This window comes from Pungitius pungitius, chromosome 16, assembly GCF_949316345.1.
Source record: "Pungitius pungitius chromosome 16, fPunPun2.1, whole genome shotgun sequence".
Lineage (NCBI taxonomy): Eukaryota > Metazoa > Chordata > Actinopteri > Perciformes > Gasterosteidae > Pungitius > Pungitius pungitius.
In genome coordinates, this window is record NC_084915.1 from 10,007,688 (window position 1) to 10,031,428 (window position 23,741).

The following is a 23,741-nucleotide window of genomic DNA, read 5'->3' on the forward strand; positions in this document are numbered from 1 at the left end:
ATATATAAAGAGACATGTACGCTTTTTATTCATGATCAACAATATACAGTCTAAAAAACTTTAGATTCCTGAATGAATGGTCGACACTCAAATAATTTATTTTGAAAATAAAAATACGCCTTTAAAAATATACAGTCAATATGCTTCTTGATCGCTGACTGAACTCTCAGTAAGTGAAACATTAGTTCAAAGTCACATTTGTGCTGAATCATACAACTTTACAAACATATAGAAATACTTTGAGGTACGAGGGGAGAGGAAGCAGCAAAGTGCGGTGTCACACTGTCGGTTCACCTCGGAGGATACGCTGGAGAAAACATCTCGAGCAGGTAGTCGACATGAGACAAGAAAACCAAACCACTTGATGAGTCTCTCTACAATGTTCAGACACCAACACCGCACTTTGGTCTTACAAACAATCCCTGAATACACATGGGACAGGGACAATGTTTTTCTGTGAGAAGCAATTAGTGCTGAACTGGAAGTTTGTCTTTGAGGTGCATCAATATCGTGGAGCACCAAAGCCGAAATGTCCTCTTTCGTTCAACTGGGGTGTGGAGGATCTGCTGATTTCAAATTCTGTGGATGGAAAAAGACTAAATGTTGTCGTATGGCTGGAATCATCAAGATTGAAAAAGAAAACAAAGGAATAACGTGAAACCTGCATCCTCCAAATGTGCTTTAAAAAATCCCGATGGCTCTACAAATGATAAGAGCTCTTAAACAATTTAAAACATGAAAAGATCAGATTCTCGCTTGGAGATCCTAATGACTCCATCGATGGTTTCTAATTTCTTGTTTTTTTTAAGGGGGGGGGGGGGGGGTGTATGTATATATACACACATTTGAATTTACATTGTGCTGTTTCTATTTTCATTTGTTGTGTTGGTATTGTGGTCGTTATGGGGCTCTTCTGCCTACGTCTTATCCAGCCTACAACTCCTTTCTCCTCAGAGCTCCGTTACCTGTGCAGAGACACTTGTGTGATAATTGCCCAAGAACAAAATCTCCAACACCCTGTAGCTTTATGTCATATTGTAATTTAAATATTTAGAGTGAAAGTTGCTCGTTGCTGGGGTCTTCATTTTGGAAGGCGGGGGTTAGTCAGTATTAACTCAAGAAACATAATAGTTTTTGCTCTGTAGTGCAATCAAAAAATGATTGTTTAATCATTTTTAAGTCATTCATCAAGGTGAATAGTATTGCTTTTTTTTTAAATCACATGTTAATTTAACAATTTATCATTATATTCTGGTATGTTTGCGTGAAAAAATGACCCATGATTCTGTTTTTACTCACCTGTGAGTAGTTGAACGGAGACAACACAGGCTCCGGTTTGGTGTAGTCGGGCGGATTGGCGTGGGGGTTGTAGCCCAGGCGAGCCAGCATGGGGGCGATTTCAGCCATGTCGCTGATCACGTCGGCGGGAATGTGACCGACCCACTTGGAGAGGGCGTCCGTGTTCACCGGCTTCATCACCTGGTCCGTGGAGCGCTCGACCCTGCACACAAGCACAGCTCATGAGTTCCACCGCTACGAGTTTCATATGAAGGAGGCTGAGGAAACCGCTTCTGTTACGTAATCAGCCACAAGAGAAAAAACACATGAAAATACATAGAGCGCTCTTGATCTTTTATACAAATCAACCCGTCCACCAAAACACAAAACAACAAAATGCCACATTTTACATTTCGGAGTAGGTTTTAAAACTTTTCTGTGAGTAATATTGAACTGTTGCATAACTAAAGGGGCCAATTCTCTGAGGACTAATGCCTTCAAAATACATGCCAGGTTTGGATTTTTTTTGCAGCAGTGTTTGAATCTTCCTCTCGTTTTATGCTGCTGGCCCCTACATTTAGTGTTTTAGAAGACGTGACGTAGTGAAGGCATTCCTGAGTTTAGTGCATTGTTTCAAAATTCTTAAAAAAATAAAAAATTAAGTCCAATCCTCAAGAGACATTTAATCTGCTAGTTAAACCACAAAAACAATAATCAAACAATTTTTATAATCTGACAATCTGTTCAGTTACAAGAAAAACACAGGGAGCAGCTGAGGGACACGTTGAGTTGACTCAACATGAAGAGTGAGATGTGAAAGTCGGCTGCATTTGCATTTTCTCAGCATGTGAGACACTACACCTGATACTGAAATAAAGAGGGGAATTCACAGGAGGATCAACAAAGCCGAGCAGAACAGACAGATGAAGACGTGTACATGCAACACTTACAAGACTTCAACCCACATAAAATAAAAAACTGTGTTTAAGTGCACGCACACGCTTAAATTTCACACACTTACTTGGACAGAGACACACCACCTGCCTTTCCGATCAACTCTTCGTGGTGCAGCACCGACGGGTCCCACTGCAGCTCCAGGAAGTGAAGCAACTTCCTCATTTCCCCCTCGGTGTGCAGCACGAGCTGCTCGTAGCGGACAGGCAGACACGTGGACTCCCCGGCGGCCTGACACTGGCTGAACATGGTCTCCACCGCGCTGCTCCACTTGGTCAGACAGTCCCTGTAGCTGGTCAGGTCAAAGCCGGAGATGGTCACCTGTGAGCGGAGGGCAGGGCGGGGAGGTCAACGCGGGAGCCGAATCACGACAGTCTAAGAGAAAGAGCCCCCCGGCGTACCTTGCGGGATATCATGGAGTGGACGGTCGCCCGTCCGTCACGCAGCATGAGCACAAATTTGGCTTTGGGGAAGATGCGTGACAGGTACGAGAGAGACTTCAAGGCAAACGGGTCCTTGTTGCAAAGGCGAGGCGCCGGCTCCCCGTGGCCGACTATCACCTGAAACACAGTGAATATTAGGGAATACCTGAGCTAACCCTTACTCATTAATACTCAGAATACAGAGATTACACACATTGACAAATCTAAATATATATGTCATTTACACTGACTGAGATTTTTACACTATTAAAGAGAAACAGGAAACTTCAAAATAAGACCATTCATTGCCTAAGACAGTGGGACATTTAAACAAATTCTATTTTATAAAGCTGTAAATTTGTAATTTCAGGAAATTGGGTCTATTCCCAACCATTAATTCAGATCTCTGTGGAAAATGTCACGGAGGGGGTCAAGCAAAAATGGTTAGAAGAATTCATGAGGAGTTAGGAAGAGACAACGCAGTGTTTAGGGAATCACCTCCAACAGGAACGCTCGCACGGCCGAGTCCAACACCTGGTCGGTGACGCCGGCCTCGTCCAGCCGGATCCTCTCCTTCACCGAGCGGCTCCAGGTGGCCCGCATGGCCAGGAGGCGGGGAATCACTCGGGTTTCTTCCCCGCACCGGACTGCGTTGTGGGCATCCAGCATGACGCGCATCAGCGTGGTGCCGCTCCGCGGGAAGCCTCCGATGAAGATGAGGGGCGTGTCTTCGGGGAAATGCTCATTGAGGGATGAGCTCTGATTGGCCGAGCCCATGTTGAGCTCCATCCACCGGTACCGATGGCTTTTCGGAGGGCAGTCTACGCCGCTCATGCCCAGGTAGATCAGGGAGGCGGAGCAGAGGAGCATGCAGCCCAGCAGCAGGCTCGATCTGGTGTTCCTCATGGCTCAGATTGAGGCGCACATTAAGCAGTTTAAGGCCCGCCCACGCTCCCTCAATCAGATGTGAAGGCAGCTACCGGTTAAAGCTTCAGTTCAAGATTGAGTAGCACGCCGACAGCCCAGATGATGGGGACAACTGCGAGAAGAGACCAGGAGGTTGGAAAGCGTCCTCGGACCTCTGCGGGTCCTCAGCCCTGATGTCCCAGAGCAGGCCCCCGGCCCGCTGCACGCTGCCGCCAGCTACGTCTCCCATCCATCATTCCTATCTGACACACAAGGACAGCACCTCAAGGCAGGAACAGCAACAGAATCCATTTGAACAGTTTTCAAAACTCAGAAAGCTTTGGTTTGTAAAATAGTGTTGAATGCGAGGAGGTTTCGCTTCAGAGCAGGAGTTCACATCTTGCTGTGCAACAAAAGAAACCACCATATTTAAAATATCCAACAAGTGAGTAACTGCAAACATAAGTCACAGCCCTACAGATGTGAGTTATTATAAGAACGTGGGGTGTGGTGGTGGTGGCTGCTTTGTTATTTTGCCAAGGACACTGGTTCTAACTCCGAGAGGGCTGAAACACACCCAATATCTGTTCTCAAAGCAGCTTTTTTTGCATCTTTCCTGAGCCACTGACCGTTAAGCCACAGCAGAGTTCACTGACTGTGTGTCTGAATGCACTAACAGCTCCCTCGTGTTTTTAGTCTCTGACATTTTTTGCCACAACGAAAGTCAACACAATTAGTTTGTGATAATATTACTATTAACCAAGCGAGTCATCCTGCAACTTCCCCGTTTTGCTTCTGCAATCTGCCTACGAGAAGATTCAGCTACACAAAACAGGATCTGATTCCTCCCACACACAACGGACTAAAAAACACACACGTGAAGAAAAACATTTCAGCTGAACCATCAATATCACTGATGACGCAAATCCTTGATTTTACTGCAGTGTTCAGACTTCTTTTAAAAATAACTCAAATTCACTGCAGTTTTCCAGAAGCAAATATATTAAATAAGTCTCTCTTTCTCAGAGCGATTCTGGTTCCTGTCTTAAATAAACATGCAAGGAGCCCAACATCTGGATGCCACGTGGGGATCTCCTCTTTCTGCTGGGTTGGAGTAGCTTGCCTATAATTTAAAAAAAAAAAAATCAAAATTGATGATTACAGCAAAAGGGAAAAAAACAGCTGTAAATGAGGGCATCTGGGATACTTAGGTGCTGCCTTAAGCCATGATAAGTCCAGTGGTATCCACAAGCTTAACGTCTAATTCTAATGCATTTCCATGCAGAGATTAAGCCACTTGGAGTTTGGCAGAGAATTAGGCCAGAGGTTTAAGACAAGCCGTGGTGTTTTTTTTTTCCTCTGAGCAGATTTTTTAAAAAAAGGGATATTTACCCCAAATTACAAAAAAAAATGCAAACCAAGACTAAGAGTGGATAGCTCCTCTCACAACGGGGGATTGACCTTGAAAAGGCCAACGTGCGGCGGATCACGGACAAGCCAACAAACCTAGTCTATAATAAGCAGAAAACACTGATCCGTCATCACGGTCATTGGCTGCAAGGAATACTGACATCTTTCAGCCAAAGGTTGTAAGCAGAGCTAAAGACTGTTTCTCCTCCTCTTCACTGGAGGGGACAAAAAAAGACAAAAAGGAAAAGTCAACCAGAGAACATCCCAGACATTTAACCCGAACTCTGTCCAGAGCCAGCATTCTTAGACCCGTTGCCTTGGAAACCCCAGGTTGACTCGCTTATTTTTATTTTCTTTAGGCTGCATTGCAATGACTCTTTCCCCTCTGTTGCAAGATGAATTGCATATCCTAAAAAAGTACATATTCAATAGACCTGCTTCATCATCTAAAAATCGTTTTTTTTTAACTTATGGGTGATATATTTGACCAGTAGGTTGTCAAGAAATGTAAAGTCGGTTTGTTCCTCACAGGAAGCAGCGATGACACAGACTTCTTTCTCAAGGGAAAGTCTGAAATTCATATTCTGTCCTCTGGTCAATGCGTCGCCGTCAGTTGTTGGATCGGTTTCCTTGAATGCCCTTTGCTGCATGGTTTTCTTCACATATTGCTCCTATGTAGAAGCCCTTCTTGCTCTCTTAATGTTGCTCCTTGTCTATGGCCAAATAAGCATTTTTAAAAAATCAATATACCCTAAAAAATATAGCTTCAACCGAAAAAAAAAGAAATCGCACTGCATGAAATGTGCGGGGACCCAGGTGCATCCTTAAGAGGATCAAATCAGAGCCAGCCCCGCAGATGACTGTGTGTGCGTGTGAGTGCGTGAGTGCGTGTGCAGAAATAGGATTATTCCACGGCTGCGAATCGGAAGGCCCAGCACCCGCCAACATCTGGCCCGACTTCACGATGCGTCTTGTCTGCTAATAAATACATTTAAAAATGCCCCGTAGGCGGTGAGCCACCAGGTGAATGACCTGCAGTCGGTCAAACCCGGCGTGACGGACCGGTGCCCCCCCGGTGACCCCCCACCTACCTACCTACCTACCCCACCCCGCCGCGACACGCAGGAATAGTGTTGTAAACCATCTCGACTTAGACTCACTTGTGCGTCTGTGGGAGGCCAACGCGCGTCGCAAATACATCAGAAAACGTCCCAAAAAAACAAAAATGGTGTTCACTCACCAGCGTCTGTGCAAGTGACGAAATCCGAAAAAGAGAGAGGAAAAACCCCCGCCAACGCTTGTTCCGTGAAGCTCTTCAGTACACATCGATGTTTTCCACCATTTGGTGAAGCTATCTGTCGCCGTTGGGCATTTTTAGAAGACGTCTCGCTGCCGGTTCCCGGTGTAACTTCGCTCCGTGAGGAGCCGCGCTGTGTCCGCCGCTGAGAGGGCGAAGGAGAAGAAGAAAAACCGCACGGCGAGCAGGAGCGCGGCCAGGCAGAGAATACTAAGCTCTGATTGGTCCCCGGGCGTTGTGACCGCCTCAAAAGCATCTGCTCGGGAGGATCCTATTGGTGGAGAGGTTAAAGGGCAATTCCGCCGCAGTGACAAGCGTAGGGTTTTCTTGTATTTTCTTCTTCCTCGAGGCTAAAATTACTTAACGTCATCGATTGGTATGTTCTCAGTTAAAAGCCCACGGGGGAAATCTAATCACAGTGTGGGATTTAGTTGAGGTTAAACCCGACTCGTTTCCTTTCCCCACCGCTTCATTAGTAAAGCAGGTTTTACTGTTTTAGTGTGACAGCGATCTTCCTGACACATAGAGAGCTCTGTGGTGAATAGAATGAGGATGGCAGAATATCAATAAAACATAACAAAGAACCTGGAAATGTATGAATACGCAATGAGATTGATTGGGTGTTGAACTGATAGACGGTAAATATAAAATTATCTCAGTTTGAGAGGATAAACTTCAAATTCCACCATATACTATTGAACGAGTAACACGTGCTGCAAGTGATTAACACAACCTTTCAATTTATGAGAAAGAAACGGAGAGATTACATGGGGGGCCCGAGGGGTCAAAATGAGGAGACAGGATCCTATTAACACCCTTTCAGCCACCTGCAACATGCATGCTACAATAAGTACACCCCGTGACTCACCCTCAACCAATCAGAACGCTTGATTTCTTCTACCCGTTCAATGACAAATTTTATTGACTACTGTATATTTCCAAACTGATTTAAAATGAAATAAATTAGCACACACCATGCAGTCATTTAGTAAACTTTGAGCTTTTAGGGCCCCTGAGGTTTTTAGTCCCCTGGACACTTGCTGGCTTTGATAGTTCTTGGGAATAAAGTTGGCAACAATTACAAACTTTAGACTGCAATTAATCTTTTTAATACATTGAGACCTGTCCGCAACATACACACTAATGACGTCCTCGCCAGATTATGAAAGATTCCCCAAAACCAGCCATATATTTACGTACATTCAGTTAAGATTGAATGGAATTTTTCCTAAAGGCTTGAGGCGGTGAATGGGTTGATAAGCATAGGCAAAAGAGACCGGCAGGCACTGAACCCCTTCCATGTGGTTTCAGAGGTGTGTCCTAAATATACTTGGGACCCGCCCGGGGCTCCTGGTTGTTGCTGATACAAACTTGTCCCGACAGCAGTCCGTCTCTGTATCTTGCCTCAGTAAGGTGGTTAGTGGGGACAGGAAACTGAAATGAGGCACCAACAGGAAACTCAAAACAGATATGTTCACAAGTCTAACTAGGACTTCCTTCCTCTGAGTCTTAAAACATCCCTGCAGAGAAAGATAGACTATTGTTGAGGGGTTTGTTCCTTTTCTATCAACAGTGTTGCTCAGAGACCTGGTTGACGCAAGGAAAGGACACTTTGGGGGTGACACCACCATCGTCTGACATAGAAATGGGTTTTAGATTACAGTTCTCATTTGGCACTAGTTTATCACAGTCCGTCTCGTGTCACCACTGATCCATCAACATTTAGGTGCCATAATAACCAACGTTTGGGGGGCCTTCTGAACACGTCATCTCAAGTGGGAAAAGTAATGCAGACATATTTCAGCTGTTCTTTTTATTACAGATGGAATATATTGTCTTTCAAAATTATTGCATCCTTGTTAGGAGATCACAAACACTTGGTCCATAACGTCTGCTCTCTTTTTTCATGACATATCTCTAATAAAACCAATTAGAGTGTATCTCCAAAACAAATCTGATGTGAAATATAAATTAGACCAGCAGGGGGCAAAACAAGCCGTGTGCAAATGACTGTCAAAAAACATACAAATGGACAGCTGTATACGATATGGTTGTATTGAGGTAAACACTAAACCATTTATTTACCTTAATGTGAATCATTTAATGAGCCATTTGAAATTATACAGGTTATAGCAACCAGTCCAGTTCTGTCGTAGTACAAGCCTTTACTCCAGTTCTCCACCTCCAGGTGGTGTCTGTGTCATGACTGTTCCATCTCTGCCTCTGCTGGAGCAGCGTTCTCCTGCTCCGGGTCACCAGGTAGGACGTTTGCAACCATCTGTATGAGCTCCTCGATCTGCTCCTCTGATAGCCGCTCCTCACTCTCCTCCACCATCTGAATACAAACAGAAAATGAAGTGTTGGTTTTTACAAATGGTTTCCATCTTAATTAATTGAGTCAATCCGTCGTCGGGGAATTCTAGATGTTCAAATTCCACAAATGGATGGGACGTTATTCACAAACCCAATTATCACTATTCTTCTTTCAAACTGTCTATTGCTCTATTTAACAGAAACTGTATTTCTGACAACATAATACCCCCAAATCACAAAAATATAGGTCCCTTCAAAGTAGAAGTACTTCACTGCTTCTACTTTGAGTTGCTTCTCAACAAAAGCACCAGTGACACAGATTCATCTTATTTGAAATGTTTCACCTATGAATCTTTTTGCCAGGGATTTCCCTTCTATAATGCAATCAATGGGAGTCATGTACAATGCAGGAATGGTTCCATTCAACTTGTGTTTCAGAATAGCAAGACACATGTCAATGGTGAAAAAAAACCACGGCCTTTGATCTATTAACTGTGTTTGAGGCGTTTAACTCCAATCTATTCATCATTCTGTGGGCCAAGATCTTTCTAAACTGGGTTACCGTTTAAAGTAATAACTATTGAAGAAATTGGTATTGTGGTATTTAGCAAATGTTACTCAAAGTAAATGAAAGAGGCCAAATGTTGGACACTCTCCTAATAATAATAGTAATAAAACAACACCTTGACCAGGGCAAAAGTGTGACTCACTGATGTGTTATTGACACAGACTGTACTTAGTACCGTCCGTGTCAATAACACGGACGGTACTGAACAGTTCTACACACAAATTATACAAAGAACTCATCCTACTAACAAGTACAATGTACTTGTTAGTAGGAGGAGTTTTGTTCTTTCAGGATGAGTTCAAAGTTGTGTTCTTTGAAAGCGATGTGTTGACAATAACAAAACAAGTAGAACATCACCATGACATCACAACAGTTCCTCATTTGAGTATGGAAAAGAGATAAATATGTGTCTATGATTAGGTAAAACACTCACTAGCTGAATTTCCACTGCTGTCTGCGGCCGATGGTTCAAAAGCTGCAATTTTTCTGCCCTGACGAAGAAAAAAACTTCAGTAAATATGTGATGTGATGTACTGAACAGTAAATACTTTATATATTTACCTATCCTAAAAAAACCTATGGATTTAAGGCATCTATGAAATCAAAAAGAAAACATGAAAGAAAACATTGTTCCAACCCCACTGACTTTGTGAGTTTGTGAGGCATCATGGCGGTGAGGAACTCTTTGACGATCTCTGGGGTCTGCCGGCTGCTGGGCGTCTTCGACAGGTACTTCAGTGTCTGTGGGGAGATGCAGAAGGAACTGTGGTTACGCTACTGCAAAAGTTTTAATGTAACACAACGTTTCAGTGACGAGAGAAAGGGGATGTGCGCGTGTACCTCATACATGATGGTGTTGAGGTTCTGCTGCCCGGCGCTGTGTTTGTTCTTCCCGCTGTCCTTCCTCTGTTCCTTCAGGTCTGTCAGGAGTTTGAACACCTGAAAAACGCACACCGATAAATCTGAAGCAACACGTAATCAATTGCATCTCTTGACTGGACTGTAGAAAAAGATTTAATGTTAAACAATGAGACACACATTACCTCATAGTTACTGAGCATAGCAGCGTTTGCATTTTTCCTGAAAAAGAAGAAATGATGTCACAATTAATCAAAAGTTCATTCTTGACTATTGCAAACTGTATATGTCACCAAGTAATTCAAGATCAAAAGATCAGTTTATCTTTATGAAACCTTAAAAAGGGTCTGTCTTTTAGTTTAATAAAGACTTGTCACTTTTTGTTTAGCTGGTGCACTTTATCTTTATTTTGTCTTAATTTCTTAACTTACTAACCCACAGCTTTAGCATACTAACCCATAGCATATATTTTATTTTTTTCTTATTGCTGCACATTGTCTGTTGCTCATTGTTTTACTGTCTGCTGTCGTGCACCAACCGCCAAGTCAAATTCCATGTCTGACATATTATGGCAATAAACTTTTGCTGATTCCTGATTCCTGATCCTGAATAAATGTAACTCTGAGCTCAGGAAGGGGGATGATTGAGTTTAGATTATGTTGGTTAAATAACCATTACAAAAGTGTTCAAAGATTGGGCTGAAATCCACAAATAATTGGAATTTAGACCAACACTAAAAGTGCAAAAGACAGATGGTGACAGGCCACTGTCCTGTTTTGAACTATTTAAATTCAAATGTTGAATCTATTTTACTTAGAAGACTATATTTGAATCATTCATTGTCATCATTATTGAGCTTTAGATAGTCCCAAACATTGTTTTGTTGTCAAGCATCATTAAAATCAGAAAAAGAAAAAAGTGTAATTCCTCACTTTTGAAAAACTGAGTTAGCTTTGCATTGATGACTAATTGATCAATCATCTAATTGTTTCAGCACTAGTTAAACGACGAAAATTCTCTTTAAATTATATGATATTGTTTTTAAAAAATATTGTCAGCTTGTCAAACTAGAGTTCATACACGTTGGCTACATTGAGTACATTATTTAAACCACATGTACACAACCACCAACAAAGTCTCAGTGCTGTATCAGCTGCCTGGGTTTAGCTGAGATAATTAAAGATAAATACAAACATTTTAGCTTATTCACTAATCGAGCAGATCGTTAATGATATTTTAAATTACTGCAATTACGGGTTTTCCTCGCTCTTTTAAAATCATAGAGACTTGAAAAGTATTGTGGCACCAACGTTAACGTTACGTCGTTCCCACAGCTCGACAAATACACCAACCTGAAATAGCTACAAACACGCAGCAACGTTACCTTTAATCACAATGTAACGTATATAGAGACGGTAACATCAAACACATCGTACTATATTAAATGATTAAAAAATAAAACAATTCTTACACTTCCATTTCGACAGGCACTACGCGCTGGTGCGTCGCTAAAGTGCTCGTGTAGAAAATGTGACACGAGTCAAACGTTCCACTCTGGCTTCAGTGTTGCAACATGTTTGAGTTGAACTTTAACGTGCGGTTTATGTCCAGTGTGCAGGCTTGTTGTATGGTCTGTTATTGTGCATTAAAACTAACAACACTTTGATTAAAGGAGATGAAGACACCCAGAGACTATGAACCGGCAGCAGGACGTCAGTCAAAAGACTTGAAGATTAATTGTAATCCTAATAATTGTAAAAAATAATAATAAATAAATGTTTTCCAAATACAAATTTGTAAGAGTCTCTTAAGAGTTTAACTAATCTAACTGTAGCATCATGAGGTTCAGGTGCCTTCAAAATGTAATTTATAGTGATGTTTGGGCATTTAACTGGACACTGATTACTACTGGGTCTACTACACTGATTATCGTCCTGCTGAGTACAGACGACAAACGGTAAGTGATTATGTGGAATGTAGCCCCTAGGGATTAATTTGCTATTTCAAACCTTTTCTGTACTTTATGAAAACTTTTTAGAGCTTTTGCAATGTGATGTAATACAACAGCCCTGTTTACTTCAGTAAGATGTGTTTATTCCATCCAATGTCCAATAATATATTCAGTGTATTCCAGTAAAGGTCAGCAGCTTCACAAACTACAGCTGCTCCCATGCAATTCTGATCTGATCCATTAAGATATGCTGGTTTATTTTATGTCGGTATAACATACATATATTTCATTTTAAATGAAAACAAAAGCTTCATAGTAAAAATACTTAACAATTAAGATCTAACAAAATTCATTAGCAAGACCAGCTGACGCGTTCAAATGACCTTTTGCGTTCTCTAGTACCTGTGAGTCTGGACTCCAGAGTCCATTCTCGCAGTCTTTGATATGATCAGCTAGTTGAAGTAAAAATGTGTCATTTATCTATCAATGAGGAATACAACACCATCAAAATCCAAACATGAAGGTAATCACTTTATTGTATATGAAATAAATCAAACATTTTTTAAAAACATTTCTGATAAGAATATTGTCCAAAACATTTAATAATCCACAGTTTACAGTTAGTCACCATACTGTATCTTTGGCATTTCTGTACTGCAACTTAATGCTACGTGTGTGATGACGTAAAAACAAACAAACAACATATGTAAGATAATATTGGCCAATGTTGAGACATTGAAATCTAACAGGCCAATGGTGAACAAGCACATTCATGAATATTATTTATTCAGATAGATTTCAGAACAGAACGACAATTTAAATACGTATTTTGAAATAAAGATTTTACTAAAAATGATTATGTTGAATGATTGTCAGTGATAACAGACATGAAAGCCTGTTCATGTTCACTTCTGAAGACGCTCGCTCTGCTTTTTGTCAGCAGGATCTGCTCAATCCTCGTCCATTGGGACAGAAACTTCTTCCTGTGAGAATAATTCAGAGAACTCGTTCCAATTCCCCTTACTCCCAACCAGCTGCTTCAAATATGCAATCATCTGTGGTCGATGTCGTTCATCACTGCAAGCCAGCAATCCCTTCAACACATCAGCCTTTCCTTTTTCCACCATGTGGACAATGATGTGATCAATAACTGCGTACAGAGGACAGCCGTACTCTACGACGCTGTGCATTTCATTCTTTGCATTGCGGTACGTATACCCGCCCCTATGCATTGCAACAACGTTGCAGTCCATATCAAAGACAGGAGAGCCAGAGGAGCCAAAATAAAAACAAGTATCGTAATGCAGAGCCTGACTGTACGTTTTATCATTTTTCACATCCTTGAAGAAAAGGGAGGTAATTAACTGAATGTTCTCTCCGTTTTTATAGTCACGATTGAGCGGCCAAACGCCTTGTGGATTTTTACGTTCATGCTTCTCGACAACCTGTTGGTGGTTTTCATTTGGGATAATGAAGCATGGATCTATCATTTTCACTCCTCCATCAGGATGCCCAATGATGCAAATTCCACCACGTTTGGGAAGATCTCCCAAACGTGTCAACAGACCGTCGGGCAAGTTTTGATCAGTACGAATCCTCATCAAAGCCCAGTCACGCATCTGCCCCGACTTACAGTATTCAAATCCAACAACCTCTTCTACTGCTGCTCCTGGAGCCATCTCAGCAAGACTTTCAAAGGAGAAATGGACAGTGACTCCCTGAGAAAGCTGCTGCGTGTTCTCATTATAAAATGAGTTAGCTACATGGCCATTTGTGAGGACAAACTTGTCGAAGAGGAGGAAGCCACTTCCCTCTGCTCTGTCGTTGATTCTCACTTGGCAAACAGAATTACTGAGATCCATCAGGGTCTTCATTGTTCTCACTTCCCTGCATGCCTCATCGTTCTTTGAGTACTCCACACGGAGCAGATTACGAACACGAGAAACACTAGGAACTCGCTGATTACTCATTCCCTTCAGCATCTTTGTCAAATCTGTGGATAAGTCCATCAGTGTCTGTTTTGAATGGAGTATTTCATGGAACATATCCGGTGGCTTTTTACCATCTAGCGTTGCTTTATTTTCTGGTGTGTTGACATTCACTGACTCTGTTGTGTCAGACGGCTGGGGTGGACCTGGGTTTCCTTCAGAGTCAGACCTCTGAGGTTCAAGTTGCACCGTGGAGATTTCCTCCAAGCCGTCAGGCTGACTTTCTGGTGGACTGCACATATCGAGCAGCTTGATCATGAAAGTTTCACCATCATGATCGTGAACGAGATCGGACATTTCAGTGGTTTCTTCGGTGTTTGTGTTGGAGAGTGCACAGTTCTTTTTGAATACGATATCCATTAAACGGCCATCTCTTTTCAGAGCATATTTCACTTTTTCACCTTTGTATGCATAAATAGTTATCCTATCAATGTTTTTTTTTTCTAGCTCCGAGTTTCTCATGATTCTCCGTACACTTGAGCCTCCCTTTGTCAGTAAATGAAACATTACCAGGTCACTAGATGGCCTCTTTCTCTGGCAATGATCAATACCACCAGCCAGTTGCCTTGGTGTGTTTGCAGCTTTGAAATACTTTAAAGTCAGCTGCTCATTTTTAACTAAGCTGCATGGAAAGTGTGAACTGATAGCCTTTCCAGCTCTCATAATAACAAGCTCTTTGTTTTTATTCTTTTTTGCAATTTCCTTGTACTGTGAACTTTTCTTCAGCGCGCTCTCGACCCCTCTTGCATTATTGCAGGTAATGGTGTAGCTGTTCTTGTTCCATTGCCACTTTAAAGAATGGGTTACATGTACCGCTGCATCCTAGGAATAAAACCCAATTAAATCGCATTTCATTAAATTAAAAAAAAAGTTTAATAGCAACACTCTTAACGCATCCAGCTATTAGCAATACCTGTTCACGCACAGGGTGGTGAGGGACTGGAGCCGATGCCTCCTGACTTTGGGCGGGAGCCGGCCTGCACCCTGAGGTCTCCTGTTTAACACAGAGTTTAAATTAAAATCAAAAACACATACTTTATCAGTCTTTGTGTGTTCTTAAAAAAAATGTAATACATAAACCCAATTTACAAGATTTACTGTAATCATAGATATGGTAGACAAGAGAAGTAAGCCTTTACGTATATTATCCAACACAGATAGAATGATTGAATATAACAAACCTCTGCAACATTTTCTCCGTTCTGGCGATGAGATATAAATGTTATCAATATTAGTAATGCAATATAAAATACATGCTTAAAACTTTTGACATAAAGTAAATAAATTAATAAAAAACATTATGTCAAATATATAGACTGGAGAATTACCGTGACAACTTCATTCATTTGTCCATTATTTGTGATCTTCAAGGGTTGATCCTGGTTAGGGTCCATTTTTTTATTTTCTGAGATTTAATAACACAGAAAAGATAGTGATGTAGTAGGATACCTTCAGGAGAAGTTGAAGAAAGTTATGAATTTCTAATATCATGGACAGAATACAATCTTCATGGAATAGTCATCAACTTGATATGTATTGTAATTCACTAATAGCAAAATAACACGGCTGGGTGTAACAACACAACTGTACTATTTTCAATTTAAAACCATCGGTATAACCTTTTTTGAATTTGCTTTCAGTTATTTCTCCGGACTTTGCCAAATGATGGCAATTGATCACAGGTGTTTTATTGCGAAAATCACAACATCACCTTTTCTCCTCGTCTCACTCCGAATCATAGAATCGCAAGCTGACCGGTTGACTCCGCCCCCCCCCCCCCCCCCAAAAAAAACCCTCTCCGGATCTATACACGATTCACGTGGATAACATATTGATTCCAAAACGGTGCATTTTGACGAAACGCGACAGTTTCGGAGTTATGATACGAGTCCACTACGTCTCATTAAATAATGTTTTTTTTAAAGGTGTAGTCACACGAGAATATTTGACTAATAGATATTGCTAACAGAATATTTAGCTAAGCTTCGATTTAGCTAAAGCAAAGATTTAAGATACCAGAATAAGTTTACAACATTTATTTAACTTACTGAAATTGAGTGAGGTCCAACAGTCGGCATGGAATTCCCTCAACTGAAAAAGGCCGCCAGAAGAGGTATATAAGTATGCTCATATTGCACATGCGCAAAACTGGAGCTTTGATTGGACAGCAAAAAGACAAAGGGGTTTCCGTTTTAGTGTTTTTTTTCTCAGTCGTGCTCGCTATTGCCTGTGTTACAAACATTATAATGGACGCACTCAAGCCCGTTTGATTATATAATGACTGTATATCCCATTATTAATTACAGTTTAACTCTGTAAGTGTACATTACCCTTTCTTGTCTGTGATGTTTCAACGTGGTTATGCCTTTTTGCCTGGGAGACGCATGTTAATGACGTCAGTCAGCAGCGGCGAAACTACAATTTCTCCGAAGATGGACTACAAAGAAGCTGTCAAGTGCTGTTACAGTGCATATATATATATATATATATATATATATATATATATATATATATATATATATATATATATATATATATATCGGTACTGCCAACCCCCCACCACACCAAGGAAGAAGAAGAAGAACCAAAAACTGCAGCTCCATCGATGAACATTACAAAATGCTTGGACAATTTGAACAAGAGACGACAGGCGTCTGACCAGCAAAAGAAACCAGGATTCATTTGGCGAGTCTGAAGACCCACATAATTAAAGAGAACTTTTACTCCTTTGGACTTTTCATGAAATCAAATCGTCAAGGAAGCAGAACTTTTGAAGAACGAGAAGAGAAGACGGTCGTGTCAGCACAAATGATTCCAAGCTGACAAAGTAAGAGCCCTGACGAGAGCAGAGAAGAGGAAGTGTACCAGGGACGAAGAAAGAAGAAACGGTGATGGGCAAAGACTTTTGAAACACCAGTTGAGAACACCGTAGACATTGGAGCCGAGAAGGGAGGGCTCACATTGGTAGTGGAGGAGGGGAGGAGCAGCAGGGGGGCGAGGTGGACATCAGTGACGGATCAACACACATCACAAATCACACCTCATTGGGTGAGTTAACTTTAGAGTATAATTTACAAATTAAACAAATAAATGCACACACATCCTGTAAGAGCCATTATGCTCTCAAATGGCTGTTGTAGTTCCACTGGAGAACACTGGGTGGAGTATGGGTTTAAGGTATGTAGATAATCAGAGAGCAGGGGAGGCCAGGTGTTATGGGGAAGCAAACAGTTTTTGACCGTCAGGATCAAGAATCATGGTGGACCATAACTATTGATTGCAATGTGTTTGAGCATCAGAACCGAGCCAAAATAAAGAAGATAAATGCAGTATTGGACTGGAAGTGGATTTGTTTGGAACCACGCGTCAGATAGCCCTACAAACACCTCTAACTAGTGACAAGATGGTAAATTGTCGCTACACATCCTTTCAGTAGAATGCTGGAATCACAGTTCGGCAAGTAAAAGAATTTGGCTTATCACTGTTTTGATCTCAAAGGCTGTATTGCACATCGCTGTGTTTGGGTGCTTCTAATACTTGGTATTGGAGGACTACAGCAGCGTCGGGTGGATGCTACCAGGAATAACCAATTCCAAACCAACAGAATTCTCCACAGGATAATGAAATGAATGAATGGGGATGAATGGGGAAATCTACAGCAGGTGGGGGGAGTCATCTCGATCCCCTGACCGATTATATCAAGGCCTCAATGGTGCCTCGATGGTAAAACTATGACACCGGATTATGAAACAATGATGGGGACAGTGGTGGTTGTAATCTCTTTGAAGAGATCAGCCGCGGTGTTCCCTCCAGTTTCCAATGTTACAAAAGGGGGAGCCTTCACCCCCAATAGAGGCGAGCTAAGACACAACCAATGTTTTAATTTTACTGCCCTCTCCAAGGAGAAACGCCCGCCCCCTCCATACAAGCAGTGCCCGCTGCTTGAATTTGATATTGAACGCCCGTCTCCAGAAGGCAGTGTTGCTTCCGCTGTAGAATTCCTCCTCAATGAGTAGGTCACACCTAGTAGGTGTGCAAAGGGGGATTTGTTGAGTTTTAAATATAATCATGGATGCTCAAGCTCGACTGTAATTACACTTAAACAATAATTGAATAATAAAAATGAGCGGAGGCCGTGTATGACACGGAGAACACAAACATGTTGATAAATAGGCTGCACCCACTCTCAGGGTCACGTCCATACATGGGACTGGGGTGGCCAGGGCTCACACGCAAAACATCCTAAATATGCAGTGAACCTGTTGCTAAAGAGCTTCACGCACTCTCAGGGTCAAATGTAGATAAAACAGAATATTGAGACTAATATGTCTCACACACAAAACATCCTAAGTATGCAGTGAACTCATGAACAACGGGAGGCGTGATGATCCGAGAGCCTGAAGGGACGGACATCCCTGTGGTCCAATGGGGCTCTCCGAGGGTTCTAAACAGGAGCCGCCTCCACCATAGTAAACCAATCAAAAATGCTCTTAAAATCCGAGCGCCCTTTCTTTGCCTGTTGCTAAATAGCTTGTCCGTGCACGTATGACTGCAGGACAGAATACTCAAATAAACTCAAATAAACATTGTCATATTGCTTTGATTAAAGTCTCCAGTCTAGTCCTTGTCTTGCTCGCGCGACACAACCAAATGATAAAGAAGAGCTTTATATTATCTGTATATCCGTTTATATCGCGAAGGACTGGCTTTTTGGGGAATACGAGACGCCTTCGATGACGTCACGACTTTTAAAGCGATACACACAGCAGACTGCCACGCTCGCGCCTCGCGTCTAGAAGCTCCAGCGTCATCGTGTCGGGTCCGTTCAACGTAGAACCAGCCGAAACATTTCACTGGACACAACCGCTCCAGAAACACATCAGCGACACAACATGGCAAACACAGAGGTAACGTAATGTTAACATTAAGCCTGAGGGACACCGCGGCATGCAAGAGTTGTTGTTGTTGAACGCTGAAGCGGTGTTACGGTTTGACATGCGACCCTGTTTAACCGAAACACACAAACACCACTATTCTCCGTTGTAAGTTCGAAACATACGTGTAGTTCACATTTCAATTCGTGTTGTGTCCGCTCCTTGGTGTGAGGAATTATAACAACATTAACATTATTACAAATTATTGTCGCTTTCTTCGCTGCTCACCAGGGGGGTAAACTTTGGGGAGGTCGCTTCCTGGGTGACACCGATCCTATGATGGAGAAGTTCAACGCATCCATCGCCTATGACCAGAGGATGTGGAATGCTGATATCCGAGGGAGCAAGGCGTATGTGAAAGCTCTGGAGAAGGCAAAGCTGGTCACCACGGATGAGATGAATCAGATTTTACATGGGCTGGATCAGGTGAACTTACATATTTTTTCTCTCTCTCTCTCTCTCTCTCTGTTTCTCAAACAAGAGATGCACTCAAAACACTAAATTTAAACACGAGCTGGCACTTGACATTTATGAGGCTGTGTAATTACAAACGTGATCACAGTTCTCTCACACTTGCATGCAAGGAAACATACTCCTGCTCCATTGTAGGTAGGTGTGTCATTGTCTGCCCTTCAGTGTAGATATAGGTTAATGGATGACAGCTGGAAATGTGCAATGGAGTAGAATTCCTCTCTGTATTATGCACTCTGAACAATACTATCACCATGTGATAGATGTCAGCTGCCAAACCGCTTCAGTAATTCTTTCACTCCCACATTCAGGTGAGGGTTCAGGGTGCCCTCTATCCTCATGTTTTGCTTTGGCAATTCTAGTGGCATTAGCAGTATTGAGTGATATATTAGTACCTACTACTAATAGTAGTATTAGTGCACTGTTACCAATGCAATACGGAAACACATAATATGATGTTGATAATTTGCCGTGCAATCACACGAGTGCCGGATGCTGGCTAGAATTCAGTGGGTCCATACGTGTTCTATTACTATTTCAAAGTACTGTGTTTATGTGTATCTGTTAAGCCTACTTGGTGATACAGCCCTTTGTTATCCTCCAGATTTCTGTTGAGTGGTCTAAAGGTGTTTTTGTGATCAAACCTGAAGATGAGGACATTCATACTGCCAATGAGCGCAGGCTAAAGGTAAGGGTTTGTTTCATTAAGTGAAAATGTAATTTCATATAATAACAATAATAAAAGGCAGATCAAGGTTTGTAACACAAAGTGTTTTGAGTCCTCTAACTCAACACTGCAGGTAATACCATTATTCTGTGATGTTTTTCAGTCACATGATGATTTTTTAGAAGTTAGTGTTTGCTGTCATTTTCCCACTGGGTTTGGCTCTTTTAATGGGATATGTTTAAAAGGAAAAATAAGGAGCAAAGAATGTTGGGTACAAACAAAGCAGCATAACTGTTGTACCTTTGGGTGACGACTTTCAGGAGCTGATAAGTGCACCGGCAGGGAAGCTGCACACTGGCAGGAGCAGAAACGACCAGGTTTGTCTTCAGAATATTAAAACACAAGCTACCGAATGACATTTTGGACTCCGCGTTGGCTGTGCTTCACTGTGCCGTGTGTGTTCACCAGGTGGTGACTGACATGAGGTTGTGGCTGAGGGATGCCATCACAACCCTGACAGACAATGCCCTACAACTGATGTCTACCATGGTGGAGCGGGCCGCAGCGTGAGATGGATACACACTCATTACGCCAGCACACACACACACACACACACACACACACACACACACACACACACTTTTAACGGGGGGTTTAAAAAAAAAAAGTTTCCCTACATATTCTTTCTGAACCTTAGAGAAATTGACGTCCTGTTTCCTGGTTACACCCACATGCAGAGAGCTCAGCCAATCAGATGGAGCCACTGGATTCTAAGGTGACCTTGAATTAGGCAAATCCTACACAAATACCACCTTTGTGTCCTACTTTGATGTAATGTTCACGTCGGTCTCCTGTGTTTTCAGTCACGCTGTTGCTCTTAGCAGAGATGTTGACCGACTTCTGGAGATCAAGAAAAGAGTTAATGTTTTACCTCTCGGCAGGTACATTGTGAACAACTATCTGACACTGACGCTTTTCACCCACACAGAGGACCAGTTAATGAGGATGATTCTTGTGGTTTTCAGTGGGGCCATTGCTGGGACGCCATTTGACATTGACAGGGAGCTACTGATGAGAGGTTGAGCTACGGGTCAAATACTACCAAATTATTACTCTCCTGTCTCTCGCTCTTTTGTATCTTGTCTATTGAGAAAAATGCATGTTTTTTAGAACTGTAAGAACTTTGCTTCTCCTCCTCTGTAGAGTTGGCGTTTGATGGCATTAGTCTTAATAGCATGGACGCCACGGGCCAACGGGATTTTGTTGGTACGTAAACCACATGTGTCTGTTGATTTCTCATGCACTCAAATACAATTCTGTGACGTCTTTCTCAAATGACCTCATGTTTTCATGTGTGTTCCCTCAGTGGAGTTCTTGTTCTGGGCTTCGTTGTGTTTGACCCATCTCAGCAAAATGGCAGAGGACCTGATGCTGTACAGCACCAAGGAGTTCTCCTTCGTCTCGCTCTCCGACGCTTACAGGTCTCTTAGTGTTTGTGTGTTATAATGAGTATAGTGTACTCAATGATAAAGGCTGTGTGTGTGTGTGTGTGTGTGTGTAGCACCGGCAGCAGTCTGATGCCCCAAAAGAAGAATGCTGACAGCCTGGAGCTGATCAGAAGTAAAGCCGGGCGTGTCTTTGGCAACGTAAGAAAATAGATCCTCTTTGTTAAATCGTCTTTTTTTTCCTGCTCATCGAGAGCCCGCTTTTCATGTTATGATCTGTCTGCAGATCTCACATTGGCCTTTTTGATCAGACGGTTGGCAAACGATGTAAAAGAAAAAAATAGATGATGCGGAATTGGCTCCTTGTCAGTTTAGGGGTGTGGCGAAGACCTTTGATTCTGTCCACCGTCTGCTAGATGTGTTTTGCTGTGGGATCAGCGCCCTCATGTGACATAAAGCTAAGGATAAAGCTTTTTTCTGCAGAATCAAAGCTTTTTGGTCAAACTTCCCACTTTTTTTTTTTCAGTGTGCAGGGTTCATGATGACCCTGAAGGGCCTGCCGAGCACCTACAACAAGGACCTGCAGGTATGAAAGTGTGTCTTGGTGAGCTTTCACTCCATTGGACTTTCCTGGATATTTCCTCTGTAATGTTTGTCATGCTGTCCTTGTCATCCTTCACCAGGAAGATAAGGAGGCCATGTTTGACTGCTACGATACGGTTCACGCTGTGCTGCAGGTGACAACTGGAGTCATGTCAACGCTCAAGGTCAGAGATAAAAGACTGTTTATTATGTTGAAAAACCAGTTGTGGCGGCTTACTTTTATTTATTTATTCTTTTCTTACTGCTAATAGAAAAAAGGCTCAAAGCTTTCTATCTGGTTCCTGCTCCATTTTCAGAGGGCACAAAATGCAGAAGAAACTGCAGCTGTAGAAACAATGCATGTATAAAGAAGATAATGATGAGAATCCCATGAGGAGAAAATGTAACTGTGTTGATTTTGATTCAATTCAAAGACGGTACCTCTGTTTTCTGTGATTTTTGTCTTGTGCTTCAGATTAACCCGAGTGTGATGGAAGCCGCCCTCAGTCCGGACATGTTGGCTACTGACTTGGCCTACTACCTTGTGAGGAAGGGGGTGAGTGTTGTTCAGTTTGCTCCCGTCCAAATGCAAATCTTTACGTGATCTTAAATAACATTTAGCCTAAATGAGCAACATTGTTTGTGCAATGGGAATATTCCTAAAAGGCTGAATCCAAATAATATTATTTTGTCTACACACACAAGGATCACCTAGTTTAATTGGTTAATTATTGAATTCATCGCATCTTCATGCAAACTGTTCCACCAAGTGAGGTACCACATTTCGCTGGCACATTTTCTGGTGACTCATTTAACAAGAAGCACAGAGAACAGATGCACAAAAAATGCATTATACTTTGCTTTATAATTGCTGCAATCAGGACAATCCAAACTGTATTTGGTCTTGTTTTAAGTGTGTGATGCTGTGTGACCATGCGTTATTCTGGGCTGCAGGTGCCGTTCAGAGAGGCACACGGTATCTCCGGTAAAGCTGTGTTTGCAGCTGAATCCAAAAATATCGCCCTGAATCAACTCACTGTGGAAGACCTGAGTGCTGTTAGGTGACTCTCCTCTTCTCATTCTCACACACACAAAACCAGGGAACAAAAAGCCATTATTTAATAGAAAAGGGTGTGTTTAGATTTTCTCAATTTTCTCTCTCTCTGTCTCTCTTTCTTTTCAGCCCTCTGTTTGGAGGCGACGTCTCCTCAGTGTGGGACTACAGGAGCAGCGTGGAGCAGTACAGCGCCCCTGGAGGCACAGCCAAGAGTAGCGTGGCTGCGCAGGTGGAACAGCTGAGGGACTGGCTTCAGAAACGGACACAATGATCTTGACCTCATTTCACTTTTAATATTTTGAATCGAGCTTACTGCCACAATTTAGATCATGAGGAAATATCAGATTGAGTTCAAAGGGACAAAAACCATGTTGCCTTTCAAAAGTCTCCTCCCTTCTTTTGAAGTACATCTGTAACCAGGTGATGTTTCAACTGACCACATGGACCGATCATAAGTGTTACAAGGACCTGCAATGAATAAATGTTACTCAAACTAAGTGTTTTACAGTTTGATTTCCACCAGTCATCTGATTTAGTTAATCTTCCTGTTAATACCCACATACTCCAGATGGTGCAGACCGACTTGTGTCGACTCGTAAAGGTCATGAGAATAACCGTTGGGTTTTTGTGTTGTTTCGTC

At 42.1% G+C, this 23,741-nt stretch overlaps 4 protein-coding genes across 15 annotated transcripts; 1 reads left to right on the forward strand and 3 right to left on the reverse strand.

Moving 5' to 3' along the window:
• Positions 1 to 77: 77 nt before the first annotated feature.
• LOC119215601 (protein-tyrosine sulfotransferase 1-like) lies at positions 78 to 6,471 on the reverse strand. Of its 3 annotated transcripts, none has more exons than XM_037467878.2 (6): positions 6,211 to 6,471; positions 3,153 to 3,819; positions 2,634 to 2,792; positions 2,300 to 2,553; positions 1,300 to 1,501; positions 78 to 579 (listed from the first exon to the last, which is right to left on the reverse strand). In XM_037467878.2, the coding sequence occupies exons 2-6, from the start codon at positions 3,558 to 3,560 to the stop codon at positions 544 to 546; spliced, it is 1,059 nt and encodes a 352-aa protein (XP_037323775.1). In that variant the 5' UTR covers positions 3,561 to 3,819; positions 6,211 to 6,471; the 3' UTR covers positions 78 to 543. The 3 variants fall into 3 exon arrangements, with proteins under 3 accessions (XP_037323775.1, XP_037323774.1, XP_037323776.1); XM_037467877.2 differs by having other exon boundaries at positions 3,153 to 3,823; XM_037467879.2 differs by having other exon boundaries at positions 3,153 to 3,823; positions 6,131 to 6,471.
• Positions 6,472 to 7,169: 698 nt separating this feature from the next.
• crcp (calcitonin gene-related peptide-receptor component protein) lies at positions 7,170 to 11,593 on the reverse strand. Of its 3 annotated transcripts, XM_037468510.2 has the most exons (6): positions 11,478 to 11,589; positions 10,192 to 10,228; positions 9,989 to 10,087; positions 9,795 to 9,889; positions 9,582 to 9,639; positions 7,175 to 8,602 (listed from the first exon to the last, which is right to left on the reverse strand). In XM_037468510.2, exons 1-6 carry the CDS (start codon positions 11,483 to 11,485, stop codon positions 8,468 to 8,470), a joined length of 432 nt encoding a protein of 143 aa, XP_037324407.1. In that variant the 5' UTR covers positions 11,486 to 11,589; the 3' UTR covers positions 7,175 to 8,467. The 3 variants fall into 3 exon arrangements, with proteins under 3 accessions (XP_037324406.1, XP_037324408.1, XP_037324407.1); XM_037468509.2 differs by lacking the exon at positions 9,582 to 9,639 and having other exon boundaries at positions 7,170 to 8,602; positions 11,478 to 11,593; XM_037468511.2 differs by lacking the exons at positions 9,582 to 9,639; positions 11,478 to 11,589 and adding an exon at positions 11,391 to 11,467 and having other exon boundaries at positions 7,170 to 8,602.
• Positions 11,594 to 12,475: 882 nt separating this feature from the next.
• LOC119214939 (serine protease FAM111A-like) lies at positions 12,476 to 16,346 on the reverse strand. 6 transcript variants are annotated; one of them, XM_062558226.1, is made up of 6 exons: positions 16,276 to 16,304; positions 15,994 to 16,093; positions 15,274 to 15,350; positions 15,127 to 15,147; positions 14,859 to 14,939; positions 12,476 to 14,767 (listed from the first exon to the last, which is right to left on the reverse strand). In XM_062558226.1, the coding sequence occupies exons 3-6, from the start codon at positions 15,337 to 15,339 to the stop codon at positions 12,908 to 12,910; spliced, it is 2,028 nt and encodes a 675-aa protein (XP_062414210.1). In that variant the 5' UTR covers positions 15,340 to 15,350; positions 15,994 to 16,093; positions 16,276 to 16,304; the 3' UTR covers positions 12,476 to 12,907. The 6 variants fall into 6 exon arrangements, with proteins under 6 accessions (XP_062414210.1, XP_062414211.1, XP_062414208.1 ...); XM_062558227.1 differs by lacking the exon at positions 15,994 to 16,093 and having other exon boundaries at positions 16,276 to 16,346; XM_062558224.1 differs by lacking the exon at positions 16,276 to 16,304 and having other exon boundaries at positions 15,994 to 16,152.
• Positions 16,347 to 16,539: 193 nt separating this feature from the next.
• asl (argininosuccinate lyase) lies at positions 16,540 to 23,598 on the forward strand. Of its 3 annotated transcripts, none has more exons than XM_062558160.1 (16): positions 16,540 to 16,993; positions 19,111 to 19,305; positions 19,955 to 20,038; positions 20,338 to 20,394; positions 20,486 to 20,583; positions 20,715 to 20,792; positions 20,881 to 20,958; positions 21,043 to 21,095; positions 21,221 to 21,283; positions 21,384 to 21,498; positions 21,579 to 21,663; positions 21,989 to 22,048; positions 22,146 to 22,229; positions 22,520 to 22,600; positions 22,999 to 23,105; positions 23,228 to 23,598. In XM_062558160.1, exons 2-16 carry the CDS (start codon positions 19,156 to 19,158, stop codon positions 23,370 to 23,372), a joined length of 1,338 nt encoding a protein of 445 aa, XP_062414144.1. In that variant the 5' UTR covers positions 16,540 to 16,993; positions 19,111 to 19,155; the 3' UTR covers positions 23,373 to 23,598. The 3 variants fall into 3 exon arrangements, with proteins under 3 accessions (XP_062414144.1, XP_037324230.1, XP_062414145.1); XM_037468333.2 differs by lacking the exon at positions 16,540 to 16,993 and adding an exon at positions 18,459 to 18,852; XM_062558161.1 differs by lacking the exon at positions 16,540 to 16,993 and adding an exon at positions 18,902 to 18,987.
• The last annotated feature ends 143 nt before the right edge of the window (positions 23,599 to 23,741 follow it).

What these genes read in the sequence shown, in the direction of transcription:
- LOC119215601 (XM_037467878.2), bottom strand. Translation starts at nt 3,560, where the DNA reads ATGAGGAACACCAGATCGAGCCTGCTGCTGGGCTGCATGCTCCTCTGC. An exon ending in TGCGAGCGTTCCTGTTGGAG is followed by an intron (nt 2,793 to 3,152) that starts GTGATTCCCTAA and finishes ACTGTGTTTCAG; the next exon opens with GTGATAGTCGGCCACGGGGA. An exon ending in CTCCGTTCAACTACTCACAG is followed by an intron (nt 580 to 1,299) that starts GTGAGTAAAAAC and finishes TTCCATCCACAG; the next exon opens with AATTTGAAATCAGCAGATCC.
- crcp (XM_037468509.2), bottom strand. An exon ending in CTATGCTCAGTAACTATGAG is followed by an intron (nt 10,088 to 10,191) that starts GTAATGTGTGTC and finishes TGCGTTTTTCAG; the next exon opens with GTGTTCAAACTCCTGACAGA. An exon ending in ATGCCTCACAAACTCACAAA is followed by an intron (nt 8,603 to 9,794) that starts GTCAGTGGGGTT and finishes GTTTGTATTCAG; the next exon opens with ATGGTGGAGGAGAGTGAGGA.
- LOC119214939 (XM_062558227.1), bottom strand. Translation starts at nt 15,339, where the DNA reads ATGGACCCTAACCAGGATCAACCCTTGAAGATCACAAATAATGGACAA. An exon ending in AAATGAATGAAGTTGTCACG is followed by an intron (nt 15,148 to 15,273) that starts GTAATTCTCCAG and finishes TCTCATCGCCAG; the next exon opens with AACGGAGAAAATGTTGCAGA. An exon ending in ACGGAGAAAATGTTGCAGAG is followed by an intron (nt 14,940 to 15,126) that starts GTTTGTTATATT and finishes TGTGTTAAACAG; the next exon opens with GAGACCTCAGGGTGCAGGCC.
- asl (XM_037468333.2), top strand. An exon ending in GGGCCAACGGGATTTTGTTG is followed by an intron (nt 21,284 to 21,383) that starts GTACGTAAACCA and finishes GTGTTCCCTCAG; the next exon opens with TGGAGTTCTTGTTCTGGGCT. An exon ending in CCGGGCGTGTCTTTGGCAAC is followed by an intron (nt 21,664 to 21,988) that starts GTAAGAAAATAG and finishes TTTTTTTTTCAG; the next exon opens with TGTGCAGGGTTCATGATGAC.